The sequence below is a fragment of the Camelus dromedarius genome, chromosome 29 (genome assembly GCF_036321535.1).
Source record: "Camelus dromedarius isolate mCamDro1 chromosome 29, mCamDro1.pat, whole genome shotgun sequence".
In the NCBI taxonomy this organism is placed as follows: domain Eukaryota; kingdom Metazoa; phylum Chordata; class Mammalia; order Artiodactyla; family Camelidae; genus Camelus; species Camelus dromedarius.
Window position 1 is genome coordinate 25,490,695 of NC_087464.1, and position 20,740 is coordinate 25,511,434.

Genomic DNA, 20,740 nt, shown 5'->3' on the forward strand with positions numbered 1-20,740 from the left:
AATGACAGCCATCAAGCTCAGGATGCTGCTTCCCTCGGGGGGGGGGGGGGACGTGCTTGGGGAGCAGCAGGCAGTTCTGAGAATGTTCTGTTTCTCCAGCTGGGAGATGAGCTCACAGGTGTTGGTTTTACTACTCTGCTTCGTAACTTGCTTATATAGCACATACATTCTCCTGTATATACTCAATAGTACACATTTTTTCAGGAATGAAAGAGAAGGTAGAAAAGGTACTCAAAGACTACCACTCCACAAAAGTGCTGGTTTTATGACTGAGTTCAACAAACCTTTAAGAAAAGGCTCATTTCTCTGTTGTTTAAACTGTTTCAAAGTACACTGAAGCATGAGAAACTTCTGAATTTACTTTACAGAACTAGCAAAACCCCAGCCTAACACAATAAAAGAGAGCAGTGAACCAACAGTACTCATAAAAAAGAGACAAAGTTCAAAATAAAATATTCACAAATCAAATCCAACGGTGAAAAAAAGTCAAGTTCCAAGAATGCAAAGAGAACCCAATGTTCAGAAATCTATTAATAAAATTCTCTGTCTGAGGAGATGGAGGGAGAATACCATGTCAGCATTTCACGAAGGCAGGCAGGGTTTGATAAAATTCAACAATCGTTCCTGATAAACACTTAGAAGGGAAATTGCAGCTGGATAAAATGTATCTACCTGGCAGGCATCGCACTCAGTGACGGGCTGTTAAAAGCTTTCCCATCTAAGTCTAGACGAAGACAAGAAAGCTCATGTTCGTTGCTCTGATTCAGCACTGTATCCTGGAGGTCCAGCCACGGCATTAGACAGGGGGTAGAAGCAAGGGGCACCAGGTATCAGGGAAGAAGCAAACTGTCATTATTTGCACGTCTCGGGCACACACACACGTACACTCCTAGGCACACACATACAGATACGCACACATCCTTGTGCTTATAAATGTGCAGGGAAGGTTCTAAAGAACAAATGTCAAATTGTTACCGACAATTTCATCCCAGGAGGGGAGGACCGGGAAGGGAGTGAGGGTAAAGAGGAACCTTTAATTTTTTATTCTTTGAATTTCTTCCTTGCTTGAATTTGTTTTTATAACAAGAACAGCTTTCATAATTAAAGAAAAAAAAAAACAACTAAAAATGTAGAATGTCATAAGGCTGGATGTGGTAGACTCACTGCAAAGCTCAGGTCTTGCATCATCAAGTTAGTGCCACACAGGAGGTTTTTCGTTTCATTTATCTGAAGGTGAGAGGGGGGTGGGGCCACTGGGAATCGTGCACAAAGACTCAGTCACTCAGGGCATTACACTGGTCCTTCACTCCTATTTGCCACAAGTAACACTCCAGGGACTAGTAATGGCGACAAGCTTCTTACAAAGGCTGCTACTGCTCACAGAGCACTTCACCATTTCATTTATTTTAATCCTTAGGAAATAATTTCAATAATCTGTGACCAAGGAAATGTTCCACGACAGTGACCTAAACGACACACCATCAAGGATGATCTTAAGTCTGCAGACACAGAATTTCTGGGACTTCCAAAGTCACAGGGGAAAACTCCAGCGTGGGATCCAGGTGGCCGATGGAACCTCCCCGGATCCATCCCTCACGACGCGCTTCTGTAATCTGAACTAAGCCTTGTTTCCAGAAGACGCTGTGTTCCTGCTTGCTTACTTCTGGGGCTCTTTAGACGTTTCCCCTCTGCCTGGAACATCCTTCTTCCCTCTTTCTCCCTCTGAAGGTGCCCACCCATCCGTGCAGAGGAGTCACCATAGCAGACCTGACTCCTCTCCTTCAAGCGCACCCACCTGCGAGGCAGGCCGTTGGCGGGCGCGTGGGAACTCGGATTTGGGGGGGGGGGTGCCCACCACTCCCAGAACCGGCAAGAGTGGCTCCCGCGCATTCACTGGATGAACGGTGCGGTCTAAGTGGAGCCCTGTTTCCCTCTGGGAGTCTGTCGTGTGGTACGTGGCAGGCAGAGGGTGCTGTGTGGCCAGCCCCCCGAAAGCCCCCAGGTGCCGAGTCTCTCCACGCTTCCCTGGCTGGCAACGTTTCGCGCGTGTTGTCGCAGCTCATTGGTGGGGGACTGAAGTGAGTCCCATGGACCCCCTGGGGGAAGATCCTCGGGAGCCCGCCCCTGGCCGCCCCCCCCCGTCCGTGCTGCACCCCAGCGTCCGCGGGGTTACAGGGCCGCTGGGGGCGCCGGGCCTGCGGGCTGCCCCAACCCCCATGCACAAGCCTCCGGGCTTTTCGCATCATAGTTCGTGGAGTCTTCCTTCACTTTCTCGGGCGGGTTGCACTGCTTCTTGGCCCCTGCTCTCACAACTAAAGAGGCTTCCTTATCTCATAATCATTAAACGTCTGCGCTCTGTGCCTCCTTTAAAGCATAGGCTCGGGAACGACAGAGGCCTTACCCGCTCGCCTTCCCTTTTTCGGCTCCCAGGTGACACGCCCCGGTGGCTCCTGCAGTAGTAGCTGTGGTAACGGCCAGTACCTGCCGTCTACCACGCGCCCGGCACCCCGAGCTCAGAGCTCTTACACGTGTTACCACACTTCTGAAATCTTTTTTTTTTTTTATTGAGGTAGAGTTGATTCACAATATAAGTTTCAGGTGTGCAACATAGTGATTCACAATTTTTAAAGGCTATTCTCCATTTATAGCTACTGGCCGTGCGCCCCGTAAGCACAGCACACCTCGCAGCTTATTTATTTCACACGTGGTTTGTGCCTCTTAATCCCCTGCCCCCAGGCTGCCCCCCCTCCTCCCCCCAGGTCACCACTAGTCTGCTCTCTGTCTCTGTGAGTCTTGGTTGATGGTAATCCTTCCCACCACCCTTCAAAATAGCTTCTATCCTCAGCTGCATTGCGAGAACGAGAAAACAGAGGGTGTAAGCAGGTGGGAAACGAGAGAATGAGCCACCGGGAGAACATCACTTGAGCCCTAAGGAGTCGCCGCCCTGAGCCGGGCTTCAGCCTCACTGCTGTCAGCCCGCGGACACGCCACCTTCGTTCACGCCACGGCGCCTGCTGGGCATGTTTTCCATTATATCACGTATCTTACTTATTACCAAGTGAGTTACTGCCACATCATGTATTTTATTCTATTTCTTTTTTTTTTTTTTTTTTTTTACCAGATAAGACATGCTTACTGCACACGATTCAGAAGGTCCCAAAGGTGCACAGGGACCATAATCCTCACCTGCCCTCCTGCCCAGCCACCCTCTTTTCTTCCCCCGTTTTCTGGTGCGTCCTTCGAGAGAGAGGATGGACAAATACAGTAACACATTTTACACAAGGAGTAGCACGTTATACTTAACAACATAGCTGGGTGGTCATTTCACACCAGCGCACGTGGAGCTACCCCGTTCTTTCTGAACACCTTGGTGACGGCCGTCCAAGGACAGAACACCTGGGTGGCGTCAGTGCGTGGGTTTGAGAACAAACACAGAGGAGGGCTCTCCCTTCTTTCAGGAGCATCCCACTGAGAACATGGAGGTCCCCAGGGTGCCCTTGGCCTTGTCAGCACAGCGCAGCACTGGCGTTTACTTGTGCAGGCTGCAGGCGTGCCCTGAAGGAATGCAAACGACTGGGTCAGGCTGGGCGTGGGGCGCACTCGCCCCCTATTCAGGGACATGAGGGTGTCGCAGCAGCCACACCACAGAAAACAGTTCAGAGGGCATTTTGCACATTCAGAGTAGATCTGTGTGACACGATATTAGAAATAGAAAAGCTGAGTCAAAGAGAGATTTGTTATTTATTTTTTTAATTTTGAAAAATTGAGCTATTATTCACATCATAAAATTGGCTCTTTTCAAAGGTACGATTCAGTCCGATCAGAAGACTGTGCAAGTGTTCCCGCTATCTAATTCCAAAACGTTTTCGTCACCACAAAAAGATACCCCGTACCCGTGAGCAGCCGAGGTATTTATTTTTAATTTTGATAGGTTTTGCCAAGTTGCTTCAAGAAGTTAAAATAAACACCTTTTTGACTTACTTCAAGGAATCTGTTTCACCAAGACGTATGGAACTGTACAGGCTTCTAGCTGCCCGTCACTCCCCCTTGTCACACGTAAGACCCTCTCATCGGTCTTTTCTGGGAAGGTATGTCCAAGTTCAGAAAACGCACACACACACCCCCACACCCCACACCCCCCCGATGCACCCTGCAGAGAAACTGGATCCAGGCACACTTCCAGCAAGGAAAAATGGACCCCATGTCCAGCCTGACTCACAGACCTTCACGTTCCTTCAGGGGACGCATGCAGTCTGCGCAAGTGAGCACCAGTGCTGCGCTGATCTGACAAGAGCAAAGGCACCCTAGGGACCTCCGTGCTCTCAGTGGGATGCTCCTGGAAGAAGGGAGAGTCCTTCTCCGGGTTTGTTCTCAAACCCATGCATCGACACCGTCTGGTTGTTCTGTCCTTGGTTCACAGTCACCAGTGCCCACAGCGCCAGCAACAGGTTGCTAAACAAGGCTTGCTCTGAATCACACCTCCTTCCCCACCACCTGCCAGCCCTGCTTATCCGGAAGGACCTCGCCTCCTAGAACATCATCTCTGTGAGCTGCTGCCCAAGGTTGGCTGTGTAACGTCCATCCCCACTGAGAACACAGCCAGCCAAGCACCACAAGGTGTGCGACACTCCCTTCCCCTTCCTGCCTTTTCCTCATGTGTTTTTATGAACATTCAAAGGGAAGATAATTAAAACCTGCAAGAAAAGCGGCTGGCCAAGAAAATGAAAATCAGGGTGACTTGGGGATGACGCCACATGTTTATGGGTGAGTTTCGTAAGTAACAGGGCTATTAAAAAAAAAGGAGGCTCTTATAAAGAAATGCCACATTCTTCAAAGCTCTGTAGACACGACATTCTTTTTAAGGAGGGAGGGGGAGCTGTTCATACTCGTGTTCCTTTCTCATCGTTTCATTTCCAACAAGGGGAACGGAATTCTAATTGTACAATTTCCTAGGAGCACAGGAGTTATGGAGCCAAGGCCTTGCAGCAGCATGCACGCATGTGTGCGCACACACGTGCGCGCACAGGGAAGGAAGGAAAACCAGAGAGAAAGGAGGACAAGGCACAGGAGGGTCCTTAGTTAGCACAGCCGAGCAGAACAAAGGACCGGCCGAGCAGGCACTCGTCACCTCTGACTGGGAAGCACACACACTTTAACTCAAAAGGCAGAAGTCCCGCCTCCCCTCCCGAGGGCTGGCGGCGTCTGAACAGACTCAGGATTTGGATGCGCCTGTGTAATCCCCTTTCATTTGTCATCAGCTGTGCTGATTGCAAAGGGAAACACAGAGCCACTGGCCCCGCTGCGCGTGACGCAAGGCTTGAAGCCCCGCGCCCCAGGGTGGCGTCCCCGGGCCCCGCCGTGTGCAGGTGACTGAAGCCGGCCCGCAGCCGCGCTGTTAATAAGAGTAATTGGCACGCCGCTGAGGGGCCGTGGGGCGCTGCGATTTGCTCCGTTTGGGGTCTCCCCAGACCATATGCACACGCAGCGGTGATAGAAATATTTTCCATATGAGCTCTCCTCTCACACTTAAGTGCTCCAGGCTGTCAAGCCGGCCCATTTGTCATTTGCCCTACGCAGTAAAAAAACCAACAGGGAAGTTGCGAACGTCAACCACAACCAGAGGGCAATGGTCTGCTTTCAGCCTCCAGCATCACCAACCCATTCACTTCCTCCAGCTCCCATTCAAGACCTCGACCCCCACCACGGGCCCAGAAAATATCTGCAGAGCGGAGGGCACGGGTAACTAACAGACTAAAAGCCTGAAACAAATGACCCATCGCTGCGCGCCTCTGAGCCACACGTCTGCTTTGAACGGAGAACCAGCCCTGCAGCCTGGGTCTGGGAGCGCGCTCACTTCCAGCCCTCTTAGAAAAGGGAGAGTCATTACCGGAGGCTTTCAGAGCCTGCTCTGTCCCCACGATGCTAACAAAAGGCAGAGCTGGGGAGCGGCCCCGTGGCCTTTTTAGGAGAGACACTTTTCACTAGGCTTTTCAAAGAGAAGATGGATTCAGGAAAAAGGCTGTCCTTTGATGACTCAGCCATCCGTCTCCGAGACTTCTCATCAGAATAGGGAGTAAAGAGAGTGGACGAGGTGAGTTTGCTGCAGGCTATTTGCAGGTGAGGGTGGATACACCCAAGTGCCTCTCTCTCCAGATGATCATCCTTTCTGATCTCTGCCTCCGTCAAACACTGGCTCCTACAGGCATCTGCGATGTTCAGAAATGCATCCAGCAAAGGTCTGAGCTAAACCAAAAGAATAAATCATCCTCTCGGGTCTGAAACATGCTTCTCTTCCACAGCAGATCTGGGACACCCTGCCGTGTATCCATCACTATCCCTTTTCAAATCTATGAAACAGAGTTAAGCACAGACTTTTTTCCAAGCACATCAAAGCAGAAAAAAAAAAAAAAAAAGAAGGAAAAAAGTGATCTAAAAGCAGCAAAGAAAAGCAATCCTTCTAGGCTGCACCCTCTAGCATGCGTATGCAATACTGGAGAAAAATTCTCAAAAGGTAACATTCCCTGCTGGAATCTGACATGTACACTTTCTTTTTGCAACAGCAGAACGAGAAACACACATGCCCCAGGCATCTGCCACAAGGCCACACCAATGCCCTGGTGTGGCGGCTGTACCAGAATAAGATTTTAGCAGTTACAGGATTTTTTCAAGGAGAAAAGAAATCTTCCTGTAAGAAAAGGCAAGGCAAGCCTGAAAAAGCAAAATAAAGCATTACTCTCCGCACACCGTACAAACCCGTTCCCTGATCCCTCTTGGTAGACAGGAGAGGAAATACAATGCCGACGAAAACACAACTTCTGACAAGGCACTTTACTCGGCTTACCTCGCCCCCAGGTCTTGCTACCACTGCTGTGTGAATGTGCAGCAGTGTCAGTATCAGGTAGCTGACAGACATTATTACCCAAAGCTAGAGCGGCCCTAGAGGAGGGCTCCGGCTGCCGAGCGCTAACGGCTAGCAGATGCACTTGTGTCTCGGGATTCCAGCCCGGAGCTCCCCGGGCGCGCGCCGGCTCCGCCGGCTCCCTCGGCTCCCCCGCGCCGCGCTGCCCGGAGCTCCGAGCTCAGCCTCTGCTCTGAAGGGAACTGGTAAGCCGATCGCTTCATGTAATAACTTCTCCCGGTTGGGGGAGGGGACAGGAGCCAGCTGGGAGCTGGGGGGGCTGCCTCTAACAGAAAGCAGAAAGGGGAGGGACAGAAATGATCAATGTGGAGTTCTGCATCTGGTCTCATTCATGAAAAAGGCTCCAAGGTAAGCACTCCACATGCAGGGCCCCTGTTTCATCAGCCGAGGCGGGCGGGAGGCAGCGAGCTGCTGCGGGGAGGGCTGGGGGTGGGAGACTCCCGAGTCCTTCCTAGTCCAGGACCGGCTGCTGACAAGCTGTGCGTGCCTGGCTAAGCTGCCAACCCTCTCTGGGCCTCCGGTGTTTTTCTCACTCGCATCGTCAAGGATTGGGTGCATGACCTCTGAGTTCCCTATTAGTTCTGACCGATGGCTGCAGAAATCTAGGCAGTCAAAGGCTGTGCTATCAAGCGCAGCCTCGAAGAGGAAGGAAGCCACCAGGGTGCTGCGTGCTTAGGTGCCGATCATGCGGACATAATGGCTGGGAGCTGAGACAGCCACTACAGCTCTTGCTGCCTCACGGGGTCACTGTGCCTAACCAGGAGCTTGAGCAATCACTGCAGATGATGTAAAAATAAATGGTAAGGTGGGAACAGGTGGAGCCCAGGTGTTCGGTGGCACGGGCAGGGTGCGTGAAAAGCAGGATGGTTTTGCAGAAGCACCTCTGGGTGGAGTCACGCTGACCGGCAAGGCGGAGCTTGAGGGCCCAGGGAACGGAGCAGGCTGGGGAGAGGGTCTCGCTAAAGCCTACAGCCCCCTCCCCCCGAGACACACCCCACGTGGTCAACTCCTCCTGTGAAAAACCAAGGCTCATGGTTTAAAACAGGCTGAGGAACCCAGCAGATACCAGATGCTGCTCCGAATGGGCACGAGAGACAGAAGACGGCCCGGCGCCGGGAAACGGCCCGGATGCCAGGAAGCGGGGAGACGGCGGCTCAACGCCCAGGCCTGGTGCGGACGCGCTGCGGGCCTGTGGGCCCGCACTGACCCCGGAGCCGCAGTCGCTCCACGGGTCGAGCGGGGAGAGGCCCTCTGCCGGTTCTGGTGACTGTCAGCGAGGTCACCCGGGCACAGACCTCGGCGCAGTTCTGGACGCGCAGCAAGCGCGGAACACGCCGCTTTCCCTTTGATCTGAGCGAGCACTGGCGCTCGGTCCCAGAAGGTAAATTCATAAACACCTGAAAAGCCTCGGGTTGCAGGCATTTTCCTGCATTAATGAGGAAACGTTAAACCAAACCGCAGTCTGTAGCCATGTCAGAACGTTTGTTATCACCAGTCAGGTGGCAGCCGACTGGAGGGGAGCTTGCTGCGGGGCGGGGTGGGGGGGCTGACACTCCCCTTCTCCAGGGCGGGGAGGGACGCAAGGCCCGGTGCAGCGGACACCTCGCCGGAGAAAGGAGGGGATGAGCGCTCCCTGCCCCTCCCCCTCCTCCCCCTCCTCCTTATCCACCGTCATTCCCGTCTAGCGCGGGGCCTGTTCTGCGGGTGACTGCTGGGCGCTCTCATCTGCTCAGTAGTCTTGCCAGAAAGGCAGGAACTGTCTAAGGAAACAAACTTCTTGGAAGACCAGGGGTCCTGTCCAGTCCAGGGATGGGGGAACTTCCTGTACAGGGCCAGACAGTAAATATTTACGGCTTCACGGACCACACGGTTTCTGTGGCAGCTACTCAGCCCTGCTGTGGTGTCACAAAAGCCACCAAGAGCCATTCAGCTACGAAGGGGCAGGGCTGTGTTCCAATAAAACTTTACTTACAGAAACAGGCAGTGGGCCGGATTTGGCCATGGTTTGCTGATCCCGGTCCGCACGCTTCCTGGGCACCCTTCGACCGTCTGCAACCTGACTTCCCACCTCTCTGCTCCACTGCAGGGGCTCTGGAAGTGTCACCAGTGGCCTCTGTGTCACTGAATACCACAGATAATTTTCAAGGCTTATCTCTTTTGGCATCTTTGCAGTATGAACCGTGGTCACCTTTTTTTTTTTAATATTGTGGTAAGATATACACAACATATAATACTACCATTTTAACAAGTTTTAAGTGTGTAATTCAGAGGCATTTCAGTCCACTCACAATGTCGTACCACCATCACCGCTCTGCATTTCCAGAACTTTTTCATCATCACAAACAGAAACTCTGTATTCATTACATAATAACCCTCAATCCTCCCTCCTCCCACCGCCTGGTAACTTCTATTCAACTTCCTGTCTTTATAAATCTGCCTGCTCTATACCTCAGCTAAGTGGAATCACACAGTATTTGTCCTTTAGTGTCTGACTTACTTCATTTAGCATCATGTATTCAATGTGCATCCATGTTGTAGCCTGGTCAGAGCTGCATTCCTTTTCAAGGCTGAATAATATTCCATTGTATAGATATACCACACGTTGTTTATCCATTCATCTGTTGACAGACACTTGGATTGTTTACACCCCTTGGCCATTGAGCAAAGCTGCTGTAAACATGGGTGTACTCATCTCTGCTTGAATCCCTGCCTTCAATTCTTTCAGGTATACACTAAGGAGTGGAACTGGTGCTAATCATATGTTTAACTTTTTTGGGTACCACCAGTTTTTTCCACAGTGGCAGTGCCATGTTAGGATCCCACCAGCAACGAATGAAGGTTCTAGTTTCTCCACATCCTTGCTGACACTTGTTATTCTCCCCTTTTTGGATTACAGCCATTTTGAAGGGTGTGCCGTGCACATTCTTCTTCTTCTTTTTAAAATAAAAATCAACTGAAACTCTATTACCCAGAGATGACCTAATAACCAGCTATAGCTTGCTAAGTTTTTCTCTATATATACATTATATGGAATTTGAACATTATACAGAATAAAAATGAATCATACAATCTACACTACTTTGCTCATCAATAATGTTTGGGTACATCTTGCTATGTTAGACCACTCTCTTCCCTTGGCTTCCTGGACACCATTCTCTTGTTTTCCTTTGCCTCCCCTTATCCGACATTCCTCGAGCACTGAGCTCAGCATTATTCTAAGAACTTTATATGTAGTGTCTCATACAATGCTGACAACACTCTTTCCACACCAGGGACTCCCCACAATGGCCGACAGGCAGCTCTTCCTGCCAACCTGCAGGCACGTATGTCCAGCTGCCTGACGGAGACTGGGACCTATGAAAGGTCCTCCAGACCATGGATCTAAAACTAAACCAGTGTTTCCCTGAAACCTGCTCTTCATCCTGCTTTCTCCATCTCAGTGAACCACATCATTACCCAGCTAATTCCTGGAGGTTGAAACTTGGGTGTTATCTTGAGTTCTCTCACTTCCTCAATTTCCGTAGCAAATCATCGCCAGGTCTGATTGAGTTTCCTCCTAGAGACCTTTCCAGTCTGTCCAAAGCCCCAAAGTCCTGCTGCCTCTGCCCTCATCAGGGTCTCTACTCTCCCTTCCTGACTTTTTGGAGCAAGACCTGGTAACTCTCCTGCTCTGGTCTCTCCCCTTCCAACCTTCTTCCCCACAGCAACCACTGGGATTCTTCTAAAATGTGTATCCAATCACGTGACTCTCCTGATCCTTTTTTTTTTTAACTTCTTATTTTGAAATAATTTTACATTTACAGAATGTCTGCAAAGATAGCACAGAGTATCATGGTGTATCTTCACCCAGCTCCTTCTAATGTTAACGTCTTGAGTAGCTATGGTACATTTAAGAAAACTAAGACATTAACATTGGTACAAGGTTATTAAGTAAAATAAAGACTTTACCCATATTTCACCAGTTTTTCCCCAAATGTCCTTTTACTGGTCCAGGACCCAATCCCGAGATTCCATATTGCATTTAAAGTCAACACGTCTCCTTAGTCTCTTTGGGTCTGTGACACTTTCTCAGCCTTTCTTTCTTTTTAATGACCTTGACACTTCTGAAGAGTATCGGTCAGGTATTTTGTAAAATGTCCCTCCATTTGGGTTTATCTGACGTTTTCCCACCATCAGACTGTGGGGATGGGTTTTGGGGGGAGTACATCGCAGACGTGGAGTGCCCTTCTCACCACGTTTGTCAGGGGCACCCCATATCAACAGGGCATGACTGGTGATGTTATCCCCGATCACTTGGTTAAGGAGGTGTCTGCCAGGGTTGTCCACTTTTCTATCCCCTATTCATTACAAGTCAGTCAGTCCAGTGGAATTAAGTTCCACTTCCTGGAGGGGCAGGATCAAATAATATTTGGACATATGTTACATCTATCACAATAATTAACACATATTTTGGGGAAGATTCTTTGAGGCTGTGCAAATACCCTGTTTCTCAGTTTCATCCACTCATTTGAACATTCGTCAGTAGGTCACTCCTACAGCAGTTACTCTAATCTTCTGTGTCCCGTCTACATCCATTCGTCAGAATTCATCAGTGTGGAAGATTCGTCCCTCCTCCCCCATTTATTTATTAACTCAGTTATCAATTAATCCTTCCCTGCTTCTTAAAATCTTTTGGTTATTCCCCATTATGGATGAAGTCCAAACTCCTTAATATGACGCTTGCAAGGCTGTTTGCAACCTGGTCTCTTCCCGCCCTCCTAGCCTCCTCCTCCTCTTTTCTGTTCACATGCTCCACTCTCCAGACCCCTCGAGCCACAAGAAACTGTCCCCAAACGTCATGTGTCCCTGTGCCCCGCGCCTTCTTCATGCTCATCCCTTTCTCTAGAATGTCGTCCCCCCGTCTTCACCGGGTTAACCCCTGTTGCCGCCTGCCTCTGAAAACTCAGCTCAAGTACACACCAGATACTGGGAACCACCTAAATGCCCACTGGTAAGGACTAAATGAGTAATCTGTGACATCCATAAAACAGGGCACTCTGCAGCAGTAAAATAAGAATGAGTTTGCTTTCTGTGCTGTATGAAACATCGCCAAGACCTGTGAAGTGGGGAAAGTGGAACGCACAACGGTGTGATCATTTTCCTATCATGTGCGTGTATACATTCACAATGGCCTGCATACACATTAACGATCTGCGGAAGGACACACCCGAGGTCACCAGCATCACCTGCTTCTAGGGAGGGGATCTCAGAAGCTTCAGGGCAGAAACGGGAGGGAAACTGTTGAGCAGGTGGCCACTTAGCCACAGGTGGTCGCTGAGCACTCGGAGTGTGGTTTATCCAAACTGTGTTGTGTGATAAACGTAAAACACACTTCGTAGCACCGTGAAGACTGGGTACAAACAAAGAATGGAAAATATTTCCCTAATGTGATTTTTTGCTGACTGGATGTTAGAATGATAATTTTATATGTGTTGGGTTAAATAAAATGTGGTATTATACAGTTTCCCTTGTTTTGTTTTACTTTTTTAAAATGTGGCTACTAGAAAACTTTTAAACTGCCTGTTTCTATCGGATGGCACATCTGTTTCCCTTTCGTGCTTGCTGAATTGTCAACATGTGAATGTACTGCTGTTCCAAAAGTAAATAAAAACGAAATCATGGTACTAACAACAGTTACTAATAGAAATAAATAAATACATGCACGAAGCCCCCTCTGCCCGTGATTCGTTTAAATGTCACCCTTGCTGGGAGTTGCGCCTTGTCAGGCTTCCCACCACGCTGAGGACGGTGCCCCCTGCGTCTTCTGATTTCCTCCAGTGCAACATTCATTGCACTGTGTTGTCACTGTTGACTGAAGTATCTGCCTTCATCAGCAGGGAGGGAGGCCTTGATGTCAGGAGATGCGTCTTTCTGGGCCCCCAGGCTCCACCCACTGCCGCGTCCGGTGTGCACTGACTCCAGAAGTGAACACCAGAGAGGGGCCGATAGGAAGCTCTCGTCTGCCTGTGACGGGAGGAGAGGTCCTCTAATGACGTATTTGAGATGCCAAGAAGGGAAAAAGGAGAAGGAGACATTCCCAGAAGATACACCCCTCCAGGAAAGGCAGAAAATTTACAACTGAACTTTAGGGAAAATGTAAGTCAGCTGGGGAAGTGTGAGTATCAAAAAAAAAGAAAACAAATGTTTGCCTAAAATCACATTATTTCATATAAAATATAACCACACACTTATGTCTAAATAACAAAGAAGAGGAAGTCCACAGCAGAGAGCACCTCTAAGGCCGCTGGGTTCCCCGCAAAGCACGTCCATCCCTTCATGAAGCAGGAAGGAAGACGCGGCCTTCTCCACAGAGGCACACGCCCTCGGGCTAACCAGTTCAAACCGCCTTTCCTGAAACACGCTTACAGCGCGTGGAAGGGGTGGGAGAAGTCTCTGTCAGGAGTCAGCGAGGGGCCCGGGAGCGGGTGTTCGTCATTAGCTCTCCCCTCGTGTGGACGGTGGGGCCGAGGAGGCGGGAGTGAGGAGGGCGGCGGGCACCTCTGCTCCACTCGCTCGAACACAGGGAAGACCCCGAGAAGACGCAGCCACGGGAGTCACACTTCTTCCCTCCCTCCGCTTTCTGCCTCTGACGGGCTCAGCCTGGCTCCCCGGGCACCTGTGAGCAGCAGCGCGGAGCACCTTGCGGGGTCACTGAAAGGGGGGCTGTGTGTCGTGGCTTGGCTGGGTGTTCTAGCCAGGAGCAGGGCTGGACACACCGTCGGGGAGATGCTTGCACGGAGCGGAGGAGGTGGGCTCAGCCTCAGTCTGAGAGGACGCGGGGATGAATCCGGACATCAGGACCACTCTTGGCTATTTCAGCTGTTTACCCCAAGGCAGAGGTCCTCAGACTGAGGTCCCCGGATCAGCAGCAGCCGCAGCATCCTCGGGAAACTCACCAGAGACGCAAACGCGGCGGCCGCACCCCAGACCCCCTGAATCAGAAGCCCTGGGGTGGGGTTCATTGATACGTGTTGCTCTAAGCGCCAGTCCTCTGCCTCGTGACCCTCAGTTCACGTTGTATAATTTGAAAGTATTGCTCTGTTCAAAACATATCTTCTTAGAAAACGTGACTGTCAGGCATTAAAACATGGCCTGAAGCTCTAAGAATGAAGACAGTGGCAAACACACCGGCGTAGGAACAGACTAAACATGGAAGAGGATTTAGTGTGCAAACGGTGAGCCACTTCGGCTCTGCAAGGAAAGGCTAGACAAGGGTTGGGAAGATGGCTATGTGGGAAAATAGAGTTATTTCCCTAAATTATAATCATACGCCAAAAAGTAAACTGCAGGTAGACTCAAGATTTTAATGTAAACAATAGAAATATGAAAGCAGTAAAAAAAAAAAAAAACAACTAGGTCAGTATTTTGGTATTCTTGGAGTGGGGGAGGACTTTTGATCACATCTCTAACAAAACAGAAATCATAAAAGATGTGTGTTTGTAAAATTCTGAAAATCAAAAATTCACATGCCATGGACACGACTAAAAGTCAAATACACAGTAGAAAATGTATTTCACTTGTGTATTTACTTAAAACATCCACACGTGTCATGTACTGGGGAGACACAGTGACCGGCAAAGGCAGACTCAGTGCCTATCCTGATAAGAGTTGCTGTCACGCGCGGGAGGCCAACATTAATGAGACCCAGTAAGTAAATTAAACATTGCAACGTGAAGAGGGCTGCAAAGAAAAGATACGCGGTCACGTAGGAAGCTTGCCCTCATTAGGGAGATTGGCTTGTGACAGGAGCAACAATGGCCCTTACAAGGACCCGAGAGGAAGCAGGTGTGGATGGAGAGAGGGTGGGCGAGTGGGGGCCAGCATCATGTTAGGGCAAAGACAAAGGGAGGGGCCACGATGAAGTGTCATCCTCTTCCTAATGAGAATCTGTTTTAAGGGCAGAGGCAGCAGTTCCATGAATAGAACTGCATTTTGCAAACGCCACTCTGCTTATGGAGAGAGGGCTGGAGAGAGGAGGCTGGGAGAAGATTACGGCTGGAGTCCATGAAAAGGGATGAAGGGACGTGTTTAAACTGGGATGGTGGAAAGAAGTGACTAATTTCAAAGATAATTTACAGCATCTATAATGGAAAAGGGTTTGTGTCCATGACATAGGTTTTAAAACCCACAACCCACAAATCAGATGCCAATTTATCTGCCAATGCCAGTTTATTTAGTGCCAGTTTTAACAGTGAAAGACCGGAAGCAGCGGCCGGTAGGGGAGTCGCTAAACAGACGCATCCGAAAGTGAAATCCCATCCAGCCATTTAAAGTGACCGTGTCACATATTTATTGATACGGGCACATTTTGATGTTATATTGTTTTAAGACAAAAGTAGCCACATAAATGGAAGAATTGTCCCCTCCACAAACAGTGCTGGGACAGCTGGACATCCACGTGCTGAAGAATGAAGCTGGACCCCGGCCTCACACCGCACACAAAGATCAGCTCCAAATGGAGCACAGACTGCGGCAGGCAGATAACAGCCCCCCAGCAGGCCCTGCCCTGCCCCTCAGGCCCCGTGGACGTGTCGCCTTACATGGCAAAGGGTGATTACGGTAACAGCTGGAGTTAAGGTGGTTCCTCAGACTGCACAGAAACCGGAATAGTATCTTGAGTATCTGGGCGGACCCAACATAATCACAAAGTTCCACGGGGGGACTGGTTCCAGGACCCTTGCGGACACCGAAGCCCGTGGATGCTCGAGTCCCTTATGTAAAATGGCGCAGTATTTGCATTTGCATATAACCTAAGCATACTTTCAACATCTCCAGATTACTTACAACACCTAATACAGTGCAAATGCTACGAAAACAGTTGTGGGCATGTGGCAAATTCAAGTTTTGCTTTTTGGAACTTTCTGGAATTTTTTTTCCCCAAATATTTTCTACCTTCAATTGGTTGAATTCACGGGTGCAGAACCAGTGGATGCGGAGGGCTGACTGGGTTTTGATGTGGGAAGAAGTCAACCCGCCGTTGCTGGCTTTGAAGATAAAGGAGCCATGAGCCTAGGGGCGGGGCAGCCTCTAGGAGCTGGGAAAGGCCGGAAGACGGGGCTCTTCTCCAGAGCCCCACGCAGAGTGCAGCCTGCTGGCACCTTGATTTTAGCCTAGCGAGACCCGTTTCGGACATCTGACCTCCAGAACGGTAAGAAAATCAATTTGTGTTACTTTAAGCCACTGTTTGTGTTAATTTTAATTTTTTTTTACAGCAGCCATAAGACACGAATATATAGACCTGAATGAAGGCTGAAACTATAAAACTCCTAGAAGGAACACAGGAGTAACTTCATGACCTTGGGTTAGGGGCCAGTTTCTTTGATATGACACCAGAAGCACCAATGACAAAGGAAGAAATAAATGGGACTTCACTGAAATTAGAGACTTCTGTGCTGCTAATGATGTCATCAAGAAAGTGAGAACACAAACCACAGGCTGGGAGGAAATATTTACAAATCATACGTCTCATAAGGGACTTGTGTCCAGAATATATAAAAATTCTTCAACTTAATAATAAAACGGCATTCCAAGTGAAAAAGAGGCAAAGGGCTGGAATAACATGCTTCCCCCCAAATATACAAACAGCCAACAAGCACATGAAGAAAGAACACTCCACATCATTAGTCACCAGGGAAAGGAAAATCAAACCCCAGTAAGACACGGCTTCGCACCGGCTGAAGCACAAGTGCAGGCAGCAGCAAACGCTGGCGAGGACGTGAGGAAACGGAAGCCCTCGGACACTGCGGGTGTAAGAGTGAAATGGTGCGGCCGCTCTGGAAGGCAGCCTGGCGGCTGTGCTACAGAGTTAGACGTACAGTCACCGTGTGACCCAGCAGTTCCAGCCCCAGCTGTGCAGCTCAGAGAAACGAAAACATGTGTCCACACAGACACTTGTACATGGATGCTCAGAGCAACGCTACTCCTAATCACCCGCAAGCGAAAGCAACTCAGACATCAGCACCTGATGAGCGGACAAAGCCAGGGTCGTGGACCCAAGCACTGGAACGCTACTTGGCCACAAGGAGAAATGAAGCGCTGCGCACGCCACGGCCTGCTGGCCCACGACGCACGTGTTGAGTAAAGGAAGCCAGTCCCCAAAGGCCGCTTATTAAATGATTCCGTTTACATGAAATGTTCAGGACAGGCAAACTGACAGAGGCAGAAAGTCGACTGGTAGTTTCCCAGGCCAGAGGAGTGCGAGGAGAAACGGGGAGTGACAGCTAATGGGGAGTAGTTCCTTTCGGGGTGATGACAATTTCTAAAAATCAGATTGTGGCGATGGTCACACAACTCTGAATATACTAAAAATGCAGCAATACATACTTTAAATGGGTGAATGGTGTACGTGCATTATTCTTAATAAGGCTGGTTTTATGTTTTTAACTGTTCTTTTTTTCTTATTTTTACTATTTAAAAAAATTTTAACTAATTATTTTCAAAATTATTATTATTTTTTCCTTTAATGGAGGCACTGGGGATTGAACCCAGGGCCTTGTGAACACCAAGTACCCTCTCTACCACTGAGCTGTACCCCCCACGGCCCCCCACCCCAAAGGCTGTTTTTAGACAGTGGTCCATATTATGGCCCACTTCATTCTATTTTGGGTAAACATAAAAGGTGATGATCACTTTCTCGCTTTTAAAATTTTAGTTTTTTTTTTCTACAATGATCAGCAGAAGAAAAAATGTAGAAAGGAAACCAAAATTATTTTCATTTGGTAAAAATGATGACTATAACAATAAAAATGGGAAAGGCCATGGAACAGTCCATTCGCAAATGAAGATAGACAAATGTAGTATGAAAATGGGAGCTGAAAAGCAATTTAACATCAGTGGTGACCAAAGAATCACAAAACCAAGTAACACCATACCATGTCCACCTGACACACCGGAGAAGACTCTTTGGGAGCAGGAAATACCCACTACTGGCAAGAGCTTAGGAAAGCGGGCGCTCTGACCTAAGGCTGCTGAGTGTAGATCAGAACAGGTGCTTTAAGAGCTGGGCTTCTCAAACTTCTGATGTGCACGCAGAACACCTTGTCCCCTTAAGAAGCGCCACCAAAGTCACCTCTTAACCCTCGGCCAGCTCTCCGTCCTTCACCCCCAATCGCACTTCACCTTTCACCTCTCCTTCCCCTCTCCCTTCTCCGGGCGTCAGAGCTGAGCTGGCAGGAAGCGCACGCAGCCAGAACATACCTAGATGGGGAGTTCTGACTTCTGCTAACCTCAGCTTGCTGGAACCAGCAGCAGCCTTGGCGTGGAACGTGCCGGGTCCCCGAGCGGCTGAGGCAGCCCTCAGAAGGCTGGTCGTCGGCTCTGCTGGGGCATCCCCCCAGCTTGCACACAGAGCTTACTCATTTGTCAGTAATGATTCCTACCGGGGTGCTTTATTTTCTTCTCCCCATAAAAAGGACTTGATAACTCGAAGGTTGTCGCTACCAGAATAAGGTAGCAAGAGGCTGACTGTAAAAGTAGAAACCGTGACTAAATCGCTGTTTCTCAGCATCAGCTGACGTCAGGGTGGGTGGCCAGGCACCGCACCAGGCTCTGACGGGGATGATTCAGGTTCCCAAGCACGATCCAAAGCGAAATCCAATAAACCAAATCGCTAAGAAAGAGGCCAAGGTCTCAAGGGTTACTGTGTGTGTTGTCTAATCCTTATTGTGCCAGGCTTCAGGCGGGGGGCTAGACGTGATCCCCACCTGATCCTCAGATCCTGGGGGCTGAGTAGCCCTCATTTGAGGGCTGATGAAGCTGAAGGCTGGGAAAAGCAAAACTGTTTTCAGTATAGCTTGTTTAGAAAACATAAAAAACATAAAATGCCTTTGTTAGTTTTCTAATGGCTGAATTTCTGATAATTTAGGGGGAAAACAAAACCCTCTGTTTCTCTTGCTTCACTGAGCTCTCCCTTCTCCGCCCAGCACCTGGCTTCAGGAGTGTTTAATCTCATTTAAAACACAATAAACGTAGTTAATCACTAACTCCGGCTTTCAGCTGGAACTGCTGGGCAAGAAAAAAATCAAACAGACTTCTTGCTGACAGAGAACCTTGTTGCATATTTCTTACGATCCGTATACACAGCACATTTTGAATAGATAGACCATGTAGACATTTTTAAAGCAATTATGAGATTTGTTTTCCCACAGTAACAAAATATAAAATGGTGCTGTCACATTCAGGAGAACGCGAAGCACCATCCTAAGGAGAAAGTTTGAAAACTTCACCCCGCGTCACCACGTTTATCAGTTACGGCAGGGGCTGGGGTAGCTGCTGTAACAGACACACCGTGAGGTCTGAACGGCTTAATACAAAGAGTTTATTTCTTGTTTGGGGAAAGTCCAGATGGCGGGGCAGATGGCGGGGCAGGCGGGCTCCTGCTACTTAGAGCCCCAGGCTGGCCCGGGCTCTGCCTGCTTCAGCACATGGTGTCCAGGGTCACCCTGGACATTGCTGTCCACCTGGAGGCGGGGAGGGCAGAAGGTGGAGGATTGTCAGGACTGGCCCACCTTCTACTGGCCCCATCCAACTGCAAGAAGGCTAAGAAACAAGGCCGAGCTGTGGGCCCGAGAGAAAGGAACCACAGCCTGCCAAACAGTGGAACAGTCCACCACGGCAGCCGGGATCTTCGGAAGGGGAGAGCCCGTCGCTGTTAGCAGGGCTACACCGGAGTAGGGTGCCCACGCGCAGTGCGGTGCCCAGGGACAGCCCCGGCTCGTCCCATACTAAACGTCTGCCTTATATCCAGATTTTCCCCGCCTCTGCTTCATCGAAGTCCAGCCAAGAAATCTGCATAATTCACTAAAGAAGCATTTCTCATCATCTCCTCAGCTGATGCTCAGAAATTTCAGTTTCAGAAACAGAGCCCGCAGCTGAGTGAAAGAGCTACCGCTCAAACGACGGCGTGCAGAGGGGCAGGGACGGGAACATTTCAGTGCCTACTCCATGCCGGCCCTCCACAGACGTGGTGCTCTTTAATTTCAATAATGATGGAGAACGGCATTTTTTGAAAGTTACATAGCTGTAACAAACTTAGCTCTTTTAATAGAAAAGATTCCGTTTTCTTAAATGATCAAAGACCTGATGAAGAAGACACGAAGGACAGGAAACCACCCTAACAGAACACAGGATCTTTGTTTTCTTGGCTGCTTACTTCGAAGGTAAAGTAAAACCTTTCACAATCTTAAGGACAGACCAATAGTCCAAGAAAACTTTTTCATTTTAGCAGATGAAAGAAAATTAAATTTCAGTTTTACATAAATATACTATCAATATTCGAGCTTGTTTTTCTTTGAGCCTATGAAGTAGAACTCTTCTACGTGTGAATCCTGGCAATACCCCCTGGAGGTGGAAAAACAGCATATGTACATAACATGTATCCACAGACACACATAAATACACAGACAGACAGACCCCATAGTTTTTGTTCCAAAACTTTAGTCATGAATCAGGTACAACAATACAAACTCACTAGTTTATAAATAACCGTTGACTCCAAATTGTGTCCCTGGCACACAGAACAAGGTAAGGTTCCCAAATCACGCGGCTAAAGCTTTTTACTAATATTTGTGGAGAAGGCGTTTTTTTTTTGGTGGAGAAGTATAGTGGATTTACAATACTATATTAGTTTCAGGTGTATAACATAGTGAGTCAATATTTTTATAGATTATGCTCCATTTAAAGTCATTATAAAATGTTGGCTCTACTCCCTGTGCTGTACAATGTACCCTTGTATGGTAGCTTGTACACAGTCGTTTGTACCTCTCAGTCCCCTACCCCTATCTT

At 49.0% G+C, this 20,740-nt stretch overlaps 1 protein-coding gene across 3 annotated transcripts in view; it reads right to left on the minus strand.

Annotated features, from left to right (window-relative positions):
* THSD4 (thrombospondin type 1 domain containing 4) overlaps positions 1 to 20,740 on the minus strand; it is a 484,948-nt gene that overhangs the window by 163,149 nt on the left and 301,059 nt on the right. The window contains exon 1 of one of the 3 annotated variants that reach the window (XM_064480755.1): positions 6,842 to 7,091. The exons of the other annotated variants lie outside the window; for them this stretch is intronic. Within the exon in view, the coding sequence (XP_064336825.1) occupies positions 6,842 to 6,913 (72 nt within the window). The 5' untranslated portion in view covers positions 6,914 to 7,091. Of the gene's footprint in view, positions 1 to 6,841; positions 7,092 to 20,740 lie in introns of those variants that run through there. 3 annotated transcript variants of the gene reach the window in all.